The sequence below is a fragment of the Balaenoptera physalus genome (genome assembly GCF_965194825.1).
Source record: "Balaenoptera physalus genome assembly, chromosome: 7".
In the NCBI taxonomy this organism is placed as follows: Eukaryota; Metazoa; Chordata; class Mammalia; order Artiodactyla; family Balaenopteridae; genus Balaenoptera; species Balaenoptera physalus.
This window is the reverse complement of record NC_138886.1, coordinates 36,300,033-36,324,397: the sequence shown is the minus strand read 5'-3', so window position 1 is coordinate 36,324,397 and position 24,365 is coordinate 36,300,033. Positions and strand designations below refer to the sequence as shown.

The following is a 24,365-nucleotide window of genomic DNA, read 5'->3' as shown; positions in this document are numbered from 1 at the left end:
GTGGAAATCAGGAGAGGCAGGCGGGAGGGGCCCTCCCAGACCAGAGGAGCAGGAGAGGTGGGAGGGAGTTTGCCCCACCCACTCGAGCCCAGGAAGCCTGCTGGGCTCCCAGGTGAGATCCCCTGCCCTCTGAGACCAGAGGTGGGGGGCACACCTGGGTCCTTTCTGTTCCTCGAGCCTAAGCCCCACCCCCCACAGCCCCCAGGGCCTTTTCCAGCCCTGTGGGTCCTGAGCATTGGCCCCACCCACTGCCCAAACCTCGCCCTTGCTTAGGCCCCGCCCTCCACAGCCAAGGCCTCCCCCCACCTTTTTTTCCTTTTCCCCCCTCCTTTTTACTACTGTGGTACTGATGTACCTTCCAGTTGTTGATTCATCTATATTTTTATTTTTATATTCTTCCTAACATATCTGTCAGTTTCCTCGTCTAATTTTATTTTTTACTTTGTTATTGTTGTGGTTCCCACCCCCACCACCATGCCCCAGGCGGCTTGCGGGATCTTGGTTCACAAGCCTGGGGTCGGGCTGAAGCTCCTGCGGTGGGAGCTCTGAGTCCAAACCACTGGACTAGCAGAGAACCTCAGATCCCAGGGAACATGCATCAGAGTGAGGTCTCACAGAGTTCCTCATCTCAGCACCAAGACCCAGCTCTACCCAACAGCCTACAAACCGCAGTGTTAGAAGCCTCAGGCCAAACAACCATTAAGACAGGATCACAATCCCATTCATTAAAAAAAAAAAGAGAGAGAGAGGACGCAAAAAAATATGTCACAGATGAAGGAGCAAGGTAAAAACCTATAAGACCAAATAAATGAAGAGGAAACAGGCAATCTACTTGAAAAAGAATTCAGAGTAATGACAGTAAAGAAGATTCAGAACCTCGGAAATAGAATGGAGGCACGATTGAGAAAATACAAGAAATGTTTAACAAAGATCTAGAAGAACTAAAGAACAAACAAACAGAGATGAACAACATGATAACTGAAATGAAAAATACACTAGAAGGAATCAATAACAGAATAACTGAGGCAGAAGAATGAATAAGTGAGCTGGAAGACAAAATGGTGGAAATAACTGCTGAGGAGCAGAATAAAGAAATAAGAATGAAAAGAACTGAAGACAATCTCAGAGACCTCTGGGACAACACTAAACGCACCAACATTCGAATTATAGGGGTCCCAGAAGAAGAAGAGAAAAAGAAAGGGTCTGAGAAAATATTTGAAGAGATTATAGGTGAAAACTTCCCTAACATGGGAAAGGAAATAGTAACCCAAGTCCAGGAAGCACAGAGTCCCATACAGGATAAACCCTAGGAAAAACACAGCAAGACACATATTAATCAAACTAACAAAAATTAAATTCAAAGAAAAAATATTAAAAGCAGCAAGGGTAAAACAAAAAATAACATACAAAGGAATCCCTATAAGGTTATCAGCTGATTTTTCAGCAGAAATTCTGAAGGCCAGAAGGGAGTGGCAGAATATACTTAAAGTAATGAAAGACAAAAACCTACAACCAAGACCAAGGATCTCATTCAGATCCTACGGAGAAGTCAAAAGCTTTTCAGACAAGCAAAAGCTAAGAGAATTCAGCACCACCAAACCAACTTTACAACAAATGCTAAAGAAACTTCTCTAAGCGGGAAACACAAAAGAAAAGGACCCACAAAAACAAACCCAAAACAATTAAGAGAACGGTAATAGGAACATACATATCAACAATAAACCTGAATGTAAATGGATTAGATGCCCCAACCAAAAGGCACAGACTGGCTGAATGGATACAAAAACAAGACCCATATATATGCTGTCTACAAGAGACCCACTTCAGACCTAGGGACAAATACAGACTGAAAGTGAAGGGATGGAAAAAGATATCCCATGCAAATGGAAATCAAAAGGAAGCTGGAGTAGCAATACTCGTATCAGATAAAATAGACTTTAAAATAAAGACTGTTACAAGGGCTAAGGAGGGACACTACATAATGATCAAAGGATCAATCTAGTAATAAGATATAACAATCATAAATGTTTATGCACCCAACTTCGGAGCACTTCAATACATAAGGCAAATGCTAACAACCACGAAAGGAGAGATTGACAGTAACACAATAACAGTAGGGGACTTTAACACCCCACTTACACCAATGGACAGATCATCCAAACAGAAAATAAAGAAGGAAACACAAGCTTTAAATGACACAATAGATCAGACAGATCTAATGGACATTTATAGAACACTACACCCACAAGTGGCAGAATACACTTTCTTCTCAAGTGGACATGGAACATCCTCCAGGACAGATCACATCTTGGGTCACAAATCAAGCCTAGGAAAATTTAAGAAAATTGAAATCATAGCAAGCATCTTTTCTGACCACAACGCTATGAGATTGGTAATCAATTACAGGAAAAAACCTGTAAAAACACAAATACATGGAGGCTAAACAGTGTGCTACTCAATAACCAAGAGGTCACTGAAGAAATCAAAGAAGAAATTTAAAAATACACAGAAACAAATGACAACAAAAATACGACCACCCTAAACCTATGGGATGCAGCAAAAGTAGTTCTAAGAGGGAAGTTTATAGCAATTCAATCTCACCTCAAGAAACAAGAAAAATCTCGAATAAACAATCTAACCCTACACTTAAAACAACTAGAGAAAGAAGAACAAAGAAAACCCAAAGTCAGTAGAAGGAAAGAAATCATAAAGATCAGAGCAGAAATAAATGAAATATAAACAAAGAAAACAACAGCAAAGATCAATAAAACTAAAACCTGGTTCTTTGAGAAGATAAACAAAATTGATAAACCCTTAGCCAGACTCATCAAGAAAAAAGGGAGAGGACGCCTATCAATAAAATTAGAAATGAAAAAAGAGAAATCACAACTGACACTGCAGAAATACAAAGTTTTATAAAAGACTACTACAAACAACTATATGCCAATAAAATGGACAACCATGAAGAAATGGACAAATTCTTGGAAAGGTACAATTTTACAAGACTGAACCAGGAAGAATTAGAAAATATAAACAGACTTAACATAAGTAATGAAATTGAAACCATAATTAAAAATCTTCCAACAAACAAAAGTCCAGGACCAGATGGCTTCACAGGCGAATTCTATCAAACATGTAAAGAAGAGCTAATACCGATCCTTCTCAAACTCTTCCAAAAAATTGCAGAGGGAAAAACACTCCCAAATTCATTCTATGAAGCCACCATCACCCTGATACCAAAACCAGAAAAAGATATCACAAAAAAGAAAATTATAGACCAATATCACTGATGAACATAGATGCAAACATCCTGAACAAAATACTAGCAAACAGAATCCAACAGCACATTAAAAGGATCATACACCATGATCAAGTGGGATTTATCCCAGGGATGCAAGCATTCTTCAATATACGCAAATCAATCAATGTGATACACCGCATTAACAAATTAAGGAATAAAAACCATATGATCATCTCAATAGATGCAGAAAAAGCTTTTGACAAAATTCAACACCCATTTATGATAAAAACTCTCCAAAATGGGCATAGAGGGAACCTACCTCAACATAATAAAGGCCATATATGACAAACCCACAGCAAGCATCATACTCAATGGTGAAAAACTGAAAGCATTTCCACTAAGATCAGGAACAAGACAAGGATGTCCACTCTTGCCACTATTATTCAACATGGTTTTGGAAGTCCTAGCCATGGCAATCAGAGAAGAAAAAGAAATAAAAGGAATACAAATTGAAAAGAAGCAGTAAAATGGTCACCGTTTGCAGATGACATGATACTATACATAGAAAATCCTAAGATGCCACCAGAAAACTACTAGAACTAATCAATGAATTCAGTAAGGTTGCAGGATACAAAATTAATGCACAGAAATCTCTGGCATTCCTATACACCAACAACGAAAAATCAGAAAGAGAAATTAAGGAAACACTCCCATTTACCACTGCACCAAAAAGAATAAAATACCTAGGAATAAACCTGCCTAAGGAGGCAAAAGACTTGTACTCAGAAAACTACAAAACACTGATGAAAGATATCAAAAATGACATATACAGATGGAGAAATATACCATGTTCTTGGATTGGAAGAATCAATATTGTGAAAATGACTATACTACCCAAAGCAATCTACAGATTCAATGCAACCCCTATCAAACTACCAATGGCATCCTTCACAGAATTAGAACAAAAAACTTTACAATTCGTATGGAAACACAAAAGATCCCGAATAGCCAAAGTAATCTTGAGAAAGAAAAACAGAGTTGGAGGAATCCGGCGCCCCGACTTCAAACTATACCACAAAGCTACAGTATTCAAGACAGTATGGTACTGGCACAAAAACAGAAATATAGATCAATGGTACAAGATAGAATGCCCAGAGATAAACCCACGCACATATGGGCACCTAATTTACAACAAAGGAGGCAAGAACATACAATGGAGAAAAGACAGCCTCTTCAATAAGTGGTGCTGGGAAAACTGGGCAGCTACATGTAAAAGAATGAAATTAGAACACTCCCTAACACCATACACAAAAATAAACTCCAAATGGATTAGACTTAAATGTAAGACCAGACACTTATAAAACTCTTAGAGGAAAACACAGGAAAAACACTCTTTGACATAAACCACAGCAAGATCTTTTTTGACCCACACCTCCTAGAGTAACAGAAATAAAAACAAAAATAAACAAACTGCACTTAATTAAACTTAAAAGCTTTTGCACAGCAAAGGAAAACCATAAACAAGACAAAAAGACAACTGTGAGAATGGTAGAAAATATTCGCAAATGAAACAACAAAGGATTAACTTCCAAAATATACAAACAGCTCATGGAGCTCAATATCAAAAAAACAAACAATCCAGTTAAAAACTGAGTGGAAGACCTAAACAGACATTTCACCAAGGAAGACATACAGATGGCCAAGAGGCACATGAAAAGATGCTCAACATCGCTAATTAATATTAGAGAAATGCAAATCAAAACTACAATGAGGTATCACCTCATGACGCTCAGAATGACCATCATCAAAAAATCTACAAACAGTAAATGCCAGAGAGGGTGTGGAGAAAAGGGAACCCTTTTGCACTGTTGGTAGGAATGTAAACTGATACAGCCACTATGGAGAACAGTATGGAGGTTCCTTAAATAACTAAAAATAGAACTACCATATGACCCAGCAATCCCACTACTGGGCATATACCCTGAGAAAACCATAATTCAGAAAGAGACATGTACCACCATGTTCACTGCAGCACTATTTACAATAGCCAGGACACGGAAGCAACCTAAATGTCCATCGACAGATGAATGGATAATGAAGATGTGGCACATATATACAATGGAATATTACTCAACCATTAAAAGAAACAAAATTGAGTTATTTGCAGTGAGGTGGATGGACCTAGAGTCTGTCATACAGAGTGAAGTAAGCCAGAAAGAGAAAAACAAATACTGTATGCTAACGCATATATATGGAATCTAAAAAAAAAAAAAAAGGTACTGATGAACATGGTTGCAGGGCAGGAATAAAGAGGTAGACACAGAAAATGGACTTGAGGACATGGGGTAGGAGGGTGAAGCTGCGGCAAAGTGAGAGTAGCATTGACATATATACACTACTGAATGTAAAATAGTTGGCTGGTGAGAAGCAGCAGCATAGCACAGGGAGACTGGCTCGGTGCTTTGAGATGACCTAGAAGGGTGGGATAGGGAGGATGGGAGGGAGGCTAAAGAGGGAGGGGATAGGGGGACATGTGTATACATATGGCTGACACGCTTTGTTGTGCAACAGAAACTAACACAGTATGGTGAAGCAATTATACTCCAATAAAGATCAAAAAAAAAACACAAAGAAATAGGTTATGTGAACTCACTGTAGATCTATTTCTGTTGGTTTTCATTTGTAGTCCTTTTTTCCTCACGTACTTGGTTAACTTTGTTTACTGCTTACTGTCCTTGAAAATTTACTGGAGGGAATTCTTTGAAAACTAGCCTGAAGATTTCTTCCTCCAAAGAGAATCTGCATGTTTTCTAGGCCCCTGAAGTCCAAAGTACTTTCACTAATTTCACAGTCTGATGTGAATTTGGCCGCAAATTACATTTGTTTCTGGTCACTCTTATTCTAAGGATACAGCCCTCTAAGGTGCCTATTTTATGTAAGAAGGGTCATCTATGTAGGAAGGGACTCCTTAAACTTAGTGGTCTCTGATTCCTGTTCTCTTGTGCCTCATGATGGGACTTAAAATTGAAGTTCAAGTTTGCATAAATGAACAAAATGCCTTCAGGATAGAACTAGCATCCCTACTCTCCCTTAAATTTTGACCTGCCAATTCCTTCTGATCTTTAGGCTCTTTTGATGCTTTTAGGATACTGTTAATAATTTATCTAGTATAGTCAATTGTCTTCAATCAATGGGGATGCTCTCAATAACCTTGCCTACCAGCTCTAGAAAATAAAACTCCCTTTTCCATTGTAAGACCTTTTATTGGACATGAATGATGGCTAAATTTTATATTTTTGCATCTATTAACAAAATATTCTCCCTTTAGAGTGTTGATGAAATCTATTACCTTAAAAGATTTCCTGGGCTTCCCTGGTGGCGCAGTGGTTAAGAATCCGTCTGCCAATGCAGGAGACACAGATTTGAGCACTGGTCCGAGAAGATCCCACCTACCACGGGGCAACTAAGCCTATGCGCCACAACTACTGAGCCTGCGCTCTAGAGCCTGTGAGCCACAACTACTGAGCCCGCGTGCTGCAACTACTGAAGCCCGTGAGCCTGGAGCCTGTGCTCCACAACAAGAGAAGTCACTGCAACGAGAAGCCCACGCACAGCAACAAAGAGTAGCCCCCTCTCGCCGCAACTAGAGAAAGCCCGCGCACAGCAACGAAGCAGCACCAACGCAGCCCAAAACAAAACAAAACAAAAACAAACAAAAAAAAGTTTTCCTGATGTTGAACTTATCCTGCATTGCCAGGATAAACTCTAATAATCATTATTTCAACTTTGCTAATAGACTATTTTAGTATAACACTAGCTATGGTTTATTATTTAAAGTATCTGCATCTGTATTCAAGAGGGAAACTAGCTGAACGCTTTCATCTGTTGTACTGTCTGAGGTTTTATTATTAAGGTTATGTAAGCTTCACAAAATATACTTTGAAAATTTCTATCTTTGTCTATAATCTGGAATAGCTTAAATTGGAACTTTCAGTTCTTTATAGAGATTAGACAGAATTCAGATGTAATCTATAAAGACAGGTTTTTTATTATGCCTTTAATTTCTTCCATAGCTACTGGTCTGTTCAGGTTTTCTATGTCTTATGTTGTTCTGGTGTTTACATACGCAATTGTTTCAATATGTAGACCCAATAAGTAACTTTACACAAACGAGATACCATCTTTTCTGAAATTAAGTCTTTTCCTTTTCTTTCTTTGGTTCCATCTCTACCCTCCTTCCCTTTCCCTTCACTTTAGCACTCGCCCCCCTCACGCCTAGTATATATTTCTCCGTATTTTTCTTTATGTTCAGAGTCCTATGTATACAAATATTTAATCACCATGTTTTACAAAATTAACATAACACTCTCCTCAATTTTGTTTTTCTTGCTCAACAGTATCTTGCAGATATCACTCACATTCCTGGCATAATTCTAAGTAATTCTTTGTAACAGTTACATTCCATGGTATGAAGGTATCCTAATTTATTCTACTATTCTACTAATGATAAGCAATCACTTCATTCATACTTTGTTTCTATGGATTTGCCTATTTTAGACATTTCATATAAATGAAATCATACAAACTGTGAATCTGTGGCCTTTTGTGACTGGCTTCTTTTACTAAGCATGTTTTCAAGGTTAATCCATGCAGTAGCATGAATTAGTACTTCACTACTTTTTGAGTGAATAATATTCCACTGCACAGATATACTGTATTGCATCTATTCATCTGCTGATCGACGTAAGTTATTGTTTTCTGTACATTTAATTTGCATTTAGGCACTGTATCAAATTCTTTCAAACTAGAATATCCTGTGTTTTCTTCTACTACAATTATACAATGAGAGGGAGAAAGATACAACGATCTCTTTCAATGTTTTATATCCATTACAATATCATTCTGAATTTGGTAGAACTCCTAACATAACACTGAATAAAAACGAACAGAGCCAAGTATCTCTCTAGTTGCTGATTTGTCACTCACAGATTAGGATACTTGCTATTAGTTTTATTTATTATAATTAATTTCCTTCTTGCTCTATTTTGTTAGAGTTCTTAGTAAACTTTAACTGACTTTTCAACATCTTTTGATTATAATCATATGCTTTTTCTTCTATTATTTGCTGATGCGATATGATTTTCATACAAAACTATCGTCTCTTACTTGGAATAGATCTTATTTGGTCACAGTTTATTACTCTTTTGATATGGTGCTATAGTGTATTTTCTAAACATCTATTTAGAAATTCTGCCTATGCATCAGGGAGTTTGGGGGGATTACTATCTTTATTTGCTTTTGGTATTAAAACGACGCTGGTTTCACAAAATAGAGAGTTTGACTTAAAAAAAAAAAAAAAGCCGCCTGGAATTATTTGCGCGCTCTCTAAAGGTTAGAGAAAACAGCTGTGAAGCTATCTTGTCACCGTGCCTCGGTAAATCTCTGATTAGCTTTCACACTTCTGTGGTAATTCAAATTTTCCTGTTATTCTTGGGTCAATTTTCGGAACTTCCTTTAAGTTTTCTTTTTACCCCCCAGGGTTATATACAAAATTTCATTATAATAGTTAATAATGAAGCAATACTTGCGCACTTACCACTTGCACTAGTTTAAGTGCTCAGAATGGATTAACTCTTAATTCTTTCAACATCCCTTATGAAACAGGTGCTATTTTCATTTTACAACTGAAAAAACTCTTTGAATGTTTCCTACATATAGAGATATGTCTTTTTATCATTCCTGCTCTTCTTTACATTTGTTCTTTTTTCTATAACCAAGCTCAGAAGAGGTGTGCCATCCTTACCAACTTTTCAAAGCACTAGGATTGGGTTTTCTTTGTGCTACTTCTCTTATTAAAAGAATAGATTTTCAAATCATTAATTTTAGTTGTTTGCCTGGTAAGTTATTCATCCCAATTCCTGTTGGTTTATTCTGTAACATTTCACCCTAATTACTCAAGCAATTAAGTGTTCATAATGAAGGTTTTTAAAAATTTCTTGGAGAACAGCTTTGGCCTGTCCCACTGACTATGGTATGAAGATTTTTCCTTTACAACCTTGCCTCAAATATTTCAGTGTCATTTTTTTAAATCTTTTTTTTAAAACTTATGATTTACAGTTTTATCAGATTATGACCACAAAAAATATGGTCTGGAAAAACTTTTCTTTTTTCTTTTTTAAATAAATAAATAAATTTATTTATTTATTTATTTATTTTTGGCTGTGTTGGGTCTTTGTTTCTGTGCGAGGGCTTTCTCCAGTTGCGGCAAGCGGGGGCCACTCCTCATTGTGGTGCGCGGGCCTCTCACCGCCGCGGCCTCCCTTGTTGCGGAACACAGGCTCCAGACGTGCAGGCTTAGTATTTGTGGCTCATGGGCCTAGCCGCTCCGCGGCATGTGGGATCCTCCCACACCAGGGCTCAAACCCGTGTCCCCTGCACTGGCAGGCAGACTCAACCACTGAGCCACCAGGGAAGCCCCAAAACTTTTCTTTTTAAAACTTATCATTATGTGATTAATTTTTTAAAAGTGTTTCATGAACATAAAGCGAAAGAACATGGCTGAAGGAAGAAGGATGTCTGAGCAAAATCATATTTTCTTTCAACTGTCAGTATATGGTACTTTGTTTTCCATCATCCAGTACAGTAGATTTAAAAAAAAAAATCAAACGCTAGTCTGATTTGATTTCCTTTCCTTTGAAATTTCTGCTGTCTATAAACTTGGAAGATTTTTTTTCCTTATCCTTAAAATCCAGAAACTTTATAAGAATATGTCTAGATTTGTCTTTCTTTTTAATAATATTTACTTATTTATTTTGTCTGCGCCGAGTCTTAGTTGTGGCATGCAGGATCTTTTAGTTGCGGCATGCATGTGGGATCTAGTTCCCCCACCAGGGATTGAACCCGGCCCCCTGCATTGGGAGCATGGAGTCTTACCCACTGGACCACCAGGGAAGTCCCTAGATTTGTGTCTTTTTTAACCTCAGAAAATCATACAATTTTGGTCTCAGGCTCTAAGGACTGGCAAACCCTCTTCTCAGCTAGTCCCTCAGTTCCTGGAAGGAACAAAGGGAAAGGAAGCTCTGTACCTGTCATCTCGGTGGAGACCTAGAGAAACTTGTCAGCAAAGATGCACCCAACTGTCTTGCCTACTGAATTACTCCAGAAGAAACCGGAAGGGAGAGGGAAACAGGAATATAGACTCAAACCACCAGCTGTCTGATATCCGCTATAAATCCTATATTCATCATTTTAAAACAACTATTACAATGAAGTCATTCTGAGCTTTCACAACCTTGATTCTAATTTTTTAAAGTTCAACTTTCTTCTAAGGAAGCTGTGTAGAATTTAAATTTTAATCCTCAGTGAAGAATGATGAACTTACCTAAAATAGCTTCATTTTGGGTAAAATTGTTTCCTTTTAGGTAAAATTAAAAGAAACCTACAACAAAAACCAACCAACCTCAATAAACTGCTACCAACTTTCAGCATCTGTATTTCCTGGGCATTCTGTTACTATACCTGATCATGTATGTCAACCATTACTGCATTCTGCTGGGGTGGATGAGCAGCAGGGTGTAATAGACGGGGAGATACATTCGGAGGGTGGAAGGCTCGAGGTTCCTCTATTGCTTGCTGCTGTGCATAGGGGAGATGGTGATAATTTTCATCTTGACTAATGGAATTATGTCGAGACAGACGATCCCTTCTTCCTCTCTGGCGCCTGACAGGAGGACTGTAATATAGCAAAAATGTCAAAAAGGTTGTTATAATGTTTACTGTTGTGATCCATCAGGATTCTGTATTGTCTCTCGTTGTAATCCATTAGTAGTATATGCTAAGGTAGGCTTGAGTATTAAAGAATTGCTGTGGTTCATCATCAGCTCTGAACACTTACAAATTTAAATAGAATGTATATGTTTTTTAAAAAATAACAGAAGTAAACAAAATTGATATTCAGCTCTGAGATTATTTAGAAATCAATAGCCAATCACTGTCATTTTGGGGGAGGGGGTTTAATTGTATAAAATTGATCCTTTTATAGGCAAATATAGTCAAATATCAGCAATTTCATATGGTTTAACCTATTATTTTGCCTCCTTTATTTTATAAACATTTTAGAACAAATTTTAATTTGCATATGTACCTTGGCCGTAATCCACATATGCCTAATGGACATTTTATGTTGTCTATCTGGCTAAGACACATAGAAAAGACATAGTTCCTATATGCCCAAAATGACAATTTTAAAAAATGAGAGTAGAAAATACATGAAAAAACTAAAGAACATTTAATTTGTTGACAACTGCAAATAATCGAGTAATTGGGTAAATGCTGAGAATGGAAATGATGGCAAAATAGCATCAGCATAAATGTTCCAGTAATATACAGAATTTTTAGGTAGAATCTGGTCACTGAAGGAAACCACTTTTACTCCCCATGCACTTGTCATGGACATAGTTTAACACAAATAACAAGTTATCATGAGTAGACTTCCATCTTCCACTTCCCTACAATTCCACAATTCAGCACGCATAACAATTCGAAAACGCAGCAGGCCTCATTAAAAATGTACTCCACATTAGGCAAAAGAGGCCGAACAGCCCCCTTCAAGACACAGCTGCACACAGCCACCTCAGCAGTATTTACTGAGGACAGGTCACCTTTCCCTTAATTGTTGCACTACTCTGCACCTCTAAATCTGTTTCTTCTCACTCTCAACTGCCCAATCTTAAAAACAATAAGGGACACTCCTTTGCAACATCAACTCCTCTACAGAGTTGTTAAAACTAACCCCCAGGTTCTCGCTCCATTCACTGCTTCCTCTATCTTTATTTTCAGCGTAACTCTTTTTTGCATTTCTGCTTCAAAACTCACATACTGTATTTCACTGATTTTCAGATGCCATCCACCTTTGAACTCACTTTAATGTTTTATTTTGAGATAATTTTAGTATAATTTTTGCGTACCCCTCACCCAGCTTTCCTTCATGTTAATATCTTCCATTAGAATAGAAAAATTATCAAAATTAAGAAATAAACCTTGGTATCATACTGTTAACTAAACAACAGAATGTATTCAGACTTCACCCAGTTTTTCTACCAATATCCCCTCACAGTCTAAAAATCCAGTGCAGGATGCCATTATTGCATATAGTGGTCATGTTTCCTTAGTCTTCTCCAATCCATGACAGTTCTCAGTCTTTCACGACCTTGATACCTCTCTGAAGACATATTTACTCTGCAGAATATCCTTTAACCCGGGTTTGTCTGATGTTTTCGCATGATCTGCATGATGTTATGCATTACTGGAAAGGATATCACAGAGGTGATAGGCCCTTTTCAGTGCATTGTATCCAGGGGCACATGACATCACATGCGTCACTCATGCCTATGTATTTAACACCAATCACTTGGCTAAACTGGTTTCTGCCAAGACCCCCTACTACAAAATCACCATTCTTCCCTTTGTAATTACCAAATATTTGGGGGGGAGATACTTTGAGACCATGCAAATATTCTGCTTCTGCTAAAAGTTTTGCCAATAACTTTAGCATGCATGAATGGACCTTCAGCTATCACTATTATGATATTCTAATGGTGATTTTCTACTCCCCTCATTTCTTCCACATGTATTAATTGGAATTCCATAAGGAAGAACTATTCCCTCTCTCCCATTTATTTGTTTATTCACTTATTTATGAGTATGGACTAATGGATATTTATTTTATTCTTTAGGTTATAATCCACACTATTGTTTTATTTTGTTGTTAAAATTATTTCAACTTTGTCCAATGGGAGCACTTTCAGTTTAGCTCCTGTGCCCTTTTACTATTGTTCCTTACTATAGGGACAATATGCTCTAGGCTTATCTTGTATTTTCCCTATACCAACTCTGGAATTAACAAGTTCTCCAGAGCCCTGGTTCCTTTGATTATGGAATGGTATTTAGAAGGTAAGTGCGCTGACTGCTACACTATTTTTAGTCTCTCTAAGAGAAAAGAACAAGAAAATTTATCTATGTATACTAACTCATGTATATGTACATATCTTTATACCCGTAAAAATATTTTAAAGGACTGTTTAATGTATCACTAAAAAGAGGAGGAAAGCTGCCAATTAGATTATGCTATACCATCAATTTAGAGACATTATGATGTGAAAAAATGTGCACCTTACAATCAAAATAGAAAATATATGCCCAGATCACTCATCTCCCAAAAAAACACTCAGCCTGTCCACACACTTTAAGGGTCCCTTTTAATATTGTTTTATTCTGTTGTTGCTTCTTGCTCTCACTTCCCTACTCAAACATAATTTCAATAACTCAAACTTAACACAAATTAAGACCCAAGCTCTCATGCTGACATGTAAGTTCCTTGACAATTTTGGTCCTTGTCTTTCCTGAATTGCCTCTCATTAAATCTGTTACGTATGCCTTTGTAACAGAACATTTAGAAAGCAGAATTACTGGAAAATCTAGAAATAATAAACAGTGATAAGATGGACAAATATTTCTTTCAGTTGACTTTTATATCTATGATAGGTACTACTTTGTCACTTTGTTTTAGATGTATCACTTGTAAACAGCACAAAGCTGTTCCCTCCTGGCCTCACTGACCTGCCTTTTGTTGGACTGCGTTTTCTATATATGTTGTTTATCTGTTTCATTGTGTGGAAGCTATATATTCCAGTTCTATTTTTCTAGTGACTACACTTAAATTTTTAAACACATACTTCCATTTTTCGGAAAACATCTAGATTGCACATTTTTACTTCTCTCTGCTCTGTCCCCATTTTACATTCAGATCTTTCCTGAAATTTTTTCTCTTTTTTTTAACAATAGACCTTTATTCAGACTTAGCAGTATGTCTTTTTTGTTTCCTTTCCTAATCAAATGGTATTAAATCCTACTTCTTGCATTTATTCTTCCACTTCCTAGAGTACAGTATTTAAAAATTCTTTCAAGAAGGTTCTCCTTTTTTTTCTTTTTTTCTGTCTTCTTTTTTAATTGTAGTTGCTGTACAATATTACATAAGTTACAGGTGTACGATACAGTGATTCACAATTTTTTTTTATTTATTTATTTTATTTTTGGCTGCGTTGGGTCTTCATTGCTGCTTGCAGGCTTTCTCTAGTTGCGGCGAGCAGGGGCCACTCCTCGTTGCAGTGCGCGGGCCTCTCATTGCGGCGGCCTCTCTTGTTGAGGAGCATGGGCTCTAGGAGCACGGGCCTCAGCAGTTGCAGCTCTCGGACCCTAGAGCATAGGCTCGGTAGTTGTGGCGCACGGGCCCAGCCGCCCCGCGGCATGTGGGATCTTCCCGGACCAGGGCTCGAACCCGTGTCTCCTGCATTGGCAGGTGGATTCCCAACCACTGCACCACCAAGGAAGCCCTGATTCACAATTTTTAAAGGTTATGTTCCACTTATAGTCATTATAAAATATTGGCTATACTCCCCGTGTTGTACAATAAATATATCCTTGCAGCTTATTTTATACCTAATAGTTTGTACCTCTTAATCCCCTACCCTTATATTAGCCCTCCCCCTCCTCCTTCCCTCTCCCCACTGGTAACCACTAATTTGTTCTCTGTATCTGTGAGTCTGCTTCTTTTTTTACATTCAACTTGTTAGCTGTATTTTTTAGATTCCATATATATAAGTGATGTCATACAGTATTTGTTTTCCTCTGACTTATTTTACTTGGCATAATGCCCTCCAAGTCCATCCATGTTGCTGCAAATGGCAAATTTTCGGCCTTTTTTATGGCTGAGTAGTATTCCATTGCGTGGAATACACACACACCCTTTATCCATTCACCTCTTGATGGACACTTAGGTTGCTTCCATACCTTGGCAATTGTAAATAATGCTGCTATGAACACTGGGGTGCATATGTTTCTGAATTAGTTTTTTTGGATATCTACCCAGGAGTGAAACTGCTGGATCATATGGTAGTTCTGTTTTTAGTTTTTTTGAGAAATCTTCATACTATTTTCCACAGTGGCTGCACCAATTTACATTCCCACCAACAGTGTATGAGGGTTCTCTTTTTTCCACACCTTTGCTAACATTTGATTTTTGTGTTCTTTTCAATAATAGCTGTTCTGCCAGTTGTGAGGTGATATCTCATTGTGGTTTTGATTTGCATTTCCCTGATGATTAGCAATGCTGAGCATCTTTCCATGTACCTGTTGGCCATCTGCATTTCCTCTCTGAAAAACTGTCTACTCAGGTCTTCTGCCCATTTTTTAACTGAGTTTTTTTTTGACATTGAGTTGTATGAGCTGTTTATATATGTTTGATATTAACCCCATATCGGTCATATCATTTGCAAACATCTTCTCCCATTCATTAGTTTGTCTTTTCATTTTGTCGATGAATTTTGTGCTGTGCAAAAGCTTTTAAGTTTAATTAAGTCCGATCTGTTTATTTTTGCTTTAATATTCTATGCTTTAGGAGACAGATCCAAAAAATACTGCTGCAATTTATGTGAAAGAGTTCACCTATGTTTTCCTCTAGGAGTTTTATAGTTATCTGGTCTTACATTTAGCTGTTTAATCCATTTTGAATTTATTTCTGTATATTGTGTTAGAGAATGTTCTAATTTTATTTTTTTACATGTAGCTGTCCAGTTTTCCCAGCACCATTTACTGAAGAGGCTGTCTTTTCTCCATTGTATATTCTTGCCTCCTTTGCCATAGATTGACCATTCTACGTGGGTTTATTTCTGGGCTTTCCATCCTGTTCCATTGATCTATGTGTCTGTTTTTACACCGGTATCATACTGTTTTGACGACTGTAGCTTTGTAGTATATAGTCTGAAGTCAGGGAGTATGATTCCTTCAGCTCTGTTGTCTTTTCTCAAGATTGTTTTGGCTATTCAGGATATTTTGTGTCTCCATACAAATTTTAAAATTATTTGTTCCAGTTCTGTGAAAAATGCCATTGGTATTTTGATGGAGACTGCACTGAATCTGTAGACTGCCTTGGGTAGTATGGTCCTTTTAACAATATTAATTCTTCCAATTCAAGAACACAGTATATCTTTCCATCTGTTTTTGTCATCTTCAATTTCTTTCATCGGTGCCTTATAGTTTTCCAAGTACAGGTGTTTTAACTCCTTAAGTAGGTTTATTCCTAGGTATTTTATTCTTTTTGATGCGATGGTAAATGAGACTGTTTCCTTAATTTCTCTTTTTGATAGTTTGTCATTCACGTATAGAAATGCAACAGATTTATGCATATTAATTCTGTATCCTGCAACTCTACCGAATTCATTGATGAGCTCTAGTAGTTTCCTGGTGGCATCTTTAGGATTTTCTATGCATAGTATCACATCATCTGCAAACAGTGACAATTTTACTTCTTCCTTTCCAACTTGGATTCCTTTTATTTCTTTTTCCTGTCTGACTGCTTTGGCTACGACATCCAAAACTATGTTAAGTAAAAGTGGCGAGAGTGGACATCCTTGTCTTATTCCTGATCTTGGAGGAAACACTTTCAGGTTTTCACCGTTGAGTGTGATGTCAGCTGTATGTTTGTCATATAAGGCCTTTATTATTTTGAGGTATGTGCCCTCTATGCCCACTTTCTGGAGAGTTTTTAATCATAAATGGATGCTAAATCTTATCAAAAGCTTTTTCCACATCTATTGAAACGATCATATGGTATTTATTCTTCAATTTGTTAATGTTGTGTATCACACTAATTGACTTGTGGATATTGAAAAATCCTTGCAACCCCAGGATAAATCCCTCTTGATCATGATCTATGCTTATTGTTCAACATTCTTCATCTCTGAATGTTTGTGCATATTCTTAAATTTCACCAAGATCTTGCTAACAGTCTTTCTTCAATTCTTTTTTTTTTTTTTTAATATTTATTTATTTATGGCTGCACTGGGTCTTCGTTGCTGCTCACGGGCTTTCTCTAGTTGCGGCGAGCGGGGGCTACTCTTTGTTGTGGTGTGCAGGCTTCTCATTGCGGTGGCTTCTCTGGTTCTGGAGCATGGTCTCTAGGTGCACTGGCTTCAGTAGTTGTGGCACGTGGGCTCTAGAGCGCACGCTCAGTAGTTGTGGTGCACAGGCTTAGTTGCTCTGCGGCATGTGGGATCTTCCCGGACCAGGGCTCAAACCCACATCCCCTGCATTGGCAGGCGGATTCTTAACCACTGCGCCACCAGGGAAGTCCCTCTTCAATTCTTGAAAATGATTTTGTACTATTTCTATCAAAATCGTTCCCTTCTATTGTTTCCGCCTGGAAATATGATTAGACATATTTAGAACTGATGACTCTTGTCTACATTTAAATTTCTTTTCCACACTTTCCATTTTGCCCTTTTACACTACATTCTGGGAAAATTCCTTCACTTGATCTTCCAGGGACCAAGATGCTTTTTCTGCCTGTTTATTAATTTTGCCAACTAAGATTTCCAGTTGATTTTTATGGATACAATCTCTTCCACTTCTCTCATGTTACACTTAGTCTAAAATTCTATTTTGTTTTTTCTCTTAATTGTTTTATTTCTTCTATTAACGGTTTCTTCAAGTTCTTTCTTTTATTGAATTTCAGTGCCCTTCTTTCACTTTGTTGGCTTTCCTCAAATGTTTGGTTTTCCTCAAATGTTTGGGAGTGATGACAAATCACAGGACAGGGGTTATCAGAAGGAGAGTTTTTGATCTTCTATTTTAACCTAGGTGTTGGGCACACCTGTGTGTTATCCTTTTAAGTGTACACTTATTTTACAAGTTCTCCTGAATGTACGTGACATTTCACCATAAAACAATAGGAAAGATTACAGCAGGGGCTCAGGCTGTGACCTTGAAACAACCAACCTTATTTCCTCATGCTATTACATTTAACAGCTATAAAATATTTTACCTGGTTGGCATAACATTATTTTACTTAAACATTCCCATATAATTGGGTAATACTGCACCAGATAATGTAAAAGTCTTAGTGTGTCAACAGAATACAGCTCAGGAACAGGTTTATTTCCTAAGGCTGCCCTAACAAAATACCACAGACTCACTTAAACAACAGAAATTCATTTTCTCACAGTCCTAGATACTATGTCCAAGATCAAGGTGCCAGCATGGCTGGTTTCTAGCGAGAGCTCTCTTCCTAGGGTCTCCTCTTATAAGGACACTAATCCTCTTGGATCAGGGCCCCATCCTTATGATTTCATTCAGCCTAAATTACTTCCTTAGAGGCCTCATCTCTAAATACATCCACACTGGGGGTTAAGGCATCATCCTATGGATCTTCAGGAGACACAAACATTTAGTCTGTAATACCACCCTACCTCAAGATTATCAGTACTTCTTATATTATCAACATCCTGGACATATAAACAGTTGTCTCACCCCAAGTATGCTTTATTTCCTTGGAAGAAGAAAGGTATGACCTCAGGCAACTACTAAAGAGGAAGCAGCTCAGGAAATGTATTCCCCTGGGAAGGAAAGGCAAGGGGCAAGTCCTATATGGAAGATAGGACTGAAAGTCAAACTAAATTTCAGTCACTATTCATATCACAGGCTCCACAATTTTAAAGAAACTTAATTAAGCTCCCAGTTGCCTTAGAGGATACAGAAGGAATATGTGGAGAGAGGTTATTCATTTCTAAGAATGGAGTGGATAAGAATGGCACGAAAAAGAGGTTGCTCATTCCTAAGACTATGGTTCTATATTTCCTTACAGTTGTAAACTATAAAATGCATTTTTCAGTAATATGGATTGAAGGCTAGCCCACAAAAAGTCTTAAACCTTAAGGTAGTTGAATTCACATATAATGGTATGGATTGATTTTAGGTAAACCACTTTAGCCTCTTTCAATTTCTTCTTCTGTCAATCACAAGCTAAATGAACTCTCATGATGGACTGTAGAAGTCTAAACGACTTGTAATGTTGTTTCTCGTGTGTAAGCATAGAACTAAAAAGGTGTTGATGTGTTTATAAAATTCCTACAGAAAAAATGCTTTCTGATGTTAAAAAAAACCTCACAAATCTACCAATGACCACAAATTTAATAAGTAACTGTAACCAACTAACCTTCTTCTGTTGCGTGCAGGTGTGTTGCATCGTTCCCCTGAGAAGTGATGTTGGCTTGGTCGAACTGAAGGGGGCTGCCTATTTGATGTCATCTCCCATGGTCGCATTGGTGGTGAGGGAGCTGGTGATGCTGATGTATAATCAAAGACTGAATGAGAGAGGCGCTGTCTCTTGGGACTTGGACTATCTTCACTCTGCCAATGTAACAAAATCAGTCAACTGAATAAAATCTTTTAAGGATTTTTGCATTACTGTTTACATGCATATGTGTTTAAGTATGTTTACCACAAAGTGTAAAGGAGGAAAAAATACACTATCAACCTGAATTAAATACCTTTAAAAGATACGAGGGGTGGGGTGGGAAAGGGAGATGCACAGTAAATAATATCAAATGAAAAGTTAACTCTTTCTTTAAAATCATCATAAAATTAACCAGGTAACAACACACAAGGTACACAATAGGGCAATAAACAATTTCTATGGTACTTGACCACCTCTTTAAAGCTCCAATTCAACTGAGAAAATCTACTACTTCCTCCCATCAGTTAATAGTTACTCTTTTAGGCATTAATTCTTAGCTGAGAGATCAATTTAGGAAGGGGTATAATTTAAGTAGGCCCTTGATTTGATTTAAAATCACACTTGCCTGCCTCCTTATTCCTGTTGTTTAAGGCCATTAGATTTATTATTTAATAATGTTTATGTGGACAAAGTAAAATGTATTTAAAACATTAAAAAACAGTCAACTGATCTAGTTCATCAGTTCTTAACTAGAATATCATAGAATATCTTTGGGAAAGACATGGCATTTCAGGTAGATCATGGGAGTGGTGGATAATTAAAAACCCATACGTGTTAATGTTGAAGCATAGTCTCAAGTTTTCAAGGGTTTAGCTATAAAATTGGTATGGATCACTTAATTATTAACTCTCCAGGATTCCCCACACAACTCAATTTTCCAATTGAGTCTCTAATCAAAACTGTCAAAATTACAAGTTAACTGAAAGTCTGATGAGGGCTGTGTGTTTTCTAATAGAGCCTCTCCTATCTCCAGTCTACTCCTGCAAATTCTAATCATTTGGGCATTAAGGAACTTTTGACTGCCACCTGCTGCTAGAACAAAAATGTTAATATTAGCTAAAGAATATATGAGGTTACATACTATGTTAGATTTTAAAATATAAGCATATAAAACAGAACTGATTAAACTGATAGGAATGAAGCAAACTGCTAAATGGTTACTTTTGATCATTCTAAATTATTTAGCAGATGTATTCAAAAACCATGTCAGTTTCCTTCTATACCTAAGAATATTATAATTCAAATTTGTTATAACTAAAACAGAAAATAGTTTTCAGAACCATATACAAATGCTCTTGTAACTTTCTTCACACTAACCTTATTTTCTCCCTATATTTAATGGTGCTATTAAAATTAGTTGTTTTTAACCCCTTGATTTTAATAAGAAAATCAGTTATGTTCTGATAATCCTAAAACTTAGAAAGTGAAAAATAACCATTAATATTTAGATATTCTGATTAAAACAAAACAGCAGAACAACTAAGACTTGACAAACTCATACATGAACTACACATAAGCATTAGAAATGTGATCTCCACGTGTGGTAAAACAGACTTGATTAACATTGACTTTTTGAGGTACAAAATGCTAGCAACCAATCATAATCATTGGCTTTCATATGTATAAACCTGTACCGCAAACCTTGAAGCAAGCTAAGATATGGAACTCTGAATTCTAAAAATTCACTGCCCGAATGGAGAAGAATGCTACAGATACACAAAATAACTAAGTATTGAAAAAACACTTAGGCTATCAACCTTTACATATTTCCAGTGATGTTCAAGTTGTGAGTTAGCATATTCTTATTTTACAACAAATGCATTACTTTTAAGAGTGGAGATAAGGAAAGATGACTGAGAAAGTTTCCCATCCCTTTGTGTTGTGAAAGGTTCTCAGTGTGTAAGAGGAGACAAAGACTAGGAAGTGAAGGGAAATATGTGGAAGTGAGCTCTTCATTAGTATTATGGTAATAAGCCTTACTTTTTCACTCAAAGTAACAGGATACCACAACTGATATTTAGGGACATGGAATTACTAAAAAGTTATTTTACTATATGCAATATGGTTTCATCATATTCCTTATCAATTTTAATACTCTAAGCAACTGCATAAAAAATCCTCAGTTTCCAGAAAAAGAAAGGGGGAGCAACCTACAAAGAAAAAGAATTAGATTAGCATTAGACTTCCCACAGAAAACAAAAGATGCTAAAGTGCTCTGGGGGAAAATAATGTTGAATCTAGAGTTTTATATTCCAATCAAATTATTAGTCTAGTATAAGGGAAAAAACAAAGACCTTGCCAGATGTATTAAGATTCAAAGTTGCTTCTCACATATTCATTCAGAAAATTTTACTTGATTGATTTTTACGTATGCGTGCATGCTCTCTCCTTCACCTGGGGACATATATATAAATACAGGATCCAAGAAACAGAAGTAACCCAGAAGTGCAATGAAAAGAAATCCCAGGGTGATGGCAGTACAGCAGGTCTGAAAAAAAATCATTACAAATTAGAACGAATCAGAGGACTCTGAGAAAAATACCATACACAATGTGGATTCAAAAACAGTATGACTGGGCTTCCCTGGTGGCGCAGTGGTTGAGAATCTGCCTGCTAATGCAGGGGACACGGGTTCGAGCCCTGGTCTGGGAAGATCCCGCATGCCACGGAGCAACTAGGCCCGTGAGCCACAACTACTGAGCCTGCGCGTCTGGAGCCTGTGCTCTGCAACAAGAGAGGCCACGATAGTGAGAGGCCCATGCACTGCGATGAAGAGTGGCCCCCGCTTGCCACAACTAGAGAAAGCCCTAGCACAGAAACGAAGACCCAACATAGTAATCAATCAATCAATAAATAAATCTTTAAAAAAAAAAAAAACAGTATGATTGAGAACTTACAAGTTCTTAATAAAACTTAAGCCCACAGCTCTCTTATCATAAGAAATATAAAAAGGCAATCAGGGACTTTCCTGCTGGTCCAGTGGTAAAGAATCTGCCTTCCAATGCAGGGGGACGCGGGTTCAATCCTGCACACCTCAACGAGAGAGCCCGCGTGCTGCAAACTACAGAGCGCACGCGCTCTGGAGCCTGCGCGCCACAACTAGAGAGAGAAAACCCGCACACCACAACTAGAGAAAAGCCCGTGTGCCCCAATGAAGAGCCCACACGCTGCAACAAAGATCCCGCATGCCTCGATGAAGACCCCGTGTGCCGCAACAAAGACCCAATGCAGCCAAAAAAATAAAGAAAATAAATATTAAAAAAAAAAAAAAAAAAGGCAATCAGAGAGTGGAGGACAAAGACGAAAACAAATCCATATCATTTTGTCACCTGAAGCATCCTCTGAGTAGGATAGGTAGTCAAAACATTACAACTCCTCCTCCATGGGCCAAACATGCTACTTGGTTCTGCAAAGACTATACAAGTATTCCTAATACTATGAAGAATGTTTACTGGTTTTCAATTATTATAATCAACACAGGACAAGGCATGAAAGATCACTGTTGTAGTTACAGAACAGAAATAAGTATTGTAAACTTTGATATAAAGTAACTATAACGACTTCTGTGACAAAATCATGGACTAAAAGTGAAAATCCTAACATAAACAGCTAGAAATAATGGCTTAAATACAAAAAACAACAAAAAAATTTTTTAAAGGTATTGCTGGATTCAGAGAAAAAGAGAAATTTCCAAGGACCAGAAACAAAGAGGAAAACTGAAAACCAGGTTTGTTTTTTGATATTCGCAGGAGGGACAGAAGATAAGGTCTTATCACTGACACCCCTGCATAAGGCCAAAATTTCCAAAGTACTATGCTTTCAATAAAAGGGAAGACTAGAAGAAGTCAGCCATTGGCACAGAGTGTCTACTCTGTATGTATTGAGAACTGGAGGAGGGATCACATCCCTGAGAACTCAAACAACAGGTTAGCTCCTCACACCAAGGCTGGGGTTCAAATTTTTCACTACCCATGTTGTCTGTGAACCTCTAAACTTAGAAATTAATATAAAAACTGATTTAGAATTATGCTACCACAACGACTCTTGACAGAAGTAAATGCAAAGCAGAATCTGGAGGGATACTCCCATTACCTAGGACAGTGGTTCTCAAACTTTTGCATGCATCAGAAACACCAGATTGTTGGGTCCACTCCCCAGTCTCTGATTCAGAGAGTTTGGATTGGGACCCAAGAATTCTGCATTTCTAACATGATCCCATATGATGCTTGGTATTGCTCGTCTGGGACTACACTCTGAGAACCACTGAACTAAGAGATAAGGGACTCTCTTAAGAAAAGTCCCTAAGGATAAACTCACCATTACAGAAAAATTTACGTTTTGAAATCTCAGGGGGGAGCAGTTCCCTCCTGTCCCTGCTGACTCTGTGCCAGTAGGCTGACTTTAGAAAGTACTAGATGTTGACAACTTAAACCTGTAAGATGTTGAGTGAAGTCAGGTACTAGTACTGTCTCTACTGGTACAGAATACTGTAGAGATACTACAGTACAGAATACGGATGCAGATTCAGGGATCAAGGGAGGAAGGAAGGAAGGACAGAAGAAAATTAGCTAGCTAGCTTTTATACTCAGTATTCAGCATCTGATAAAATGAGTACAGGATTACACCTCTGTAACACCAAATCTTTATAACCAAAACATCATTATTAGAAGTGAAAACAACCCATAAGAAAGTATTCCACAGTTTCAAAAAAGCAAATCAGAAATGATTAAATGCTAAATACCATGGGAGAAAAAAAAATACAAACACACGTGCATATGTATAAACACACACACATAAAATATAAATAATATTTATATATATGTCAATCAGGAAGTCTTGAAGATAATGCAAACTTTCCCCAAAGCAGAAACAGGTTCCAAGTTCTAGATTAAAAATGGTGATTGAAAAGTACTTCTGATTTCAGCAAACACTAGTGAGCCCCAAGGACTTCTCAAAGGAGCAAGGGGGCAACTAGAGTCGGGGAGGTAAAATCTC

The 24,365-nt window shown here is 37.5% G+C and overlaps 2 protein-coding genes across 12 annotated transcripts in view; one reads left to right on the top strand and one right to left on the bottom strand.

Moving 5' to 3' along the window:
* The window catches only part of CCIN (calicin), a 399,321-nt gene that overhangs the window by 160,474 nt on the left and 214,482 nt on the right, over positions 1 to 24,365 (top strand). The window lies entirely within an intron of this gene.
* RNF38 (ring finger protein 38) overlaps positions 1 to 24,365 on the bottom strand; it is a 123,593-nt gene that overhangs the window by 20,413 nt on the left and 78,815 nt on the right. For all 11 annotated transcript variants that reach the window (XM_082468656.1, XM_082468659.1, XM_082468660.1 and 8 more), the window contains 2 exons: positions 19,290 to 19,483; positions 10,760 to 10,973 (listed from right to left, as the gene is read on the bottom strand). In XM_082468656.1, coding sequence (XP_082324782.1) covers positions 10,760 to 10,973; positions 19,290 to 19,483 — 408 coding nt within the window. The remainder of the gene's footprint in view (positions 1 to 10,759; positions 10,974 to 19,289; positions 19,484 to 24,365) is intronic.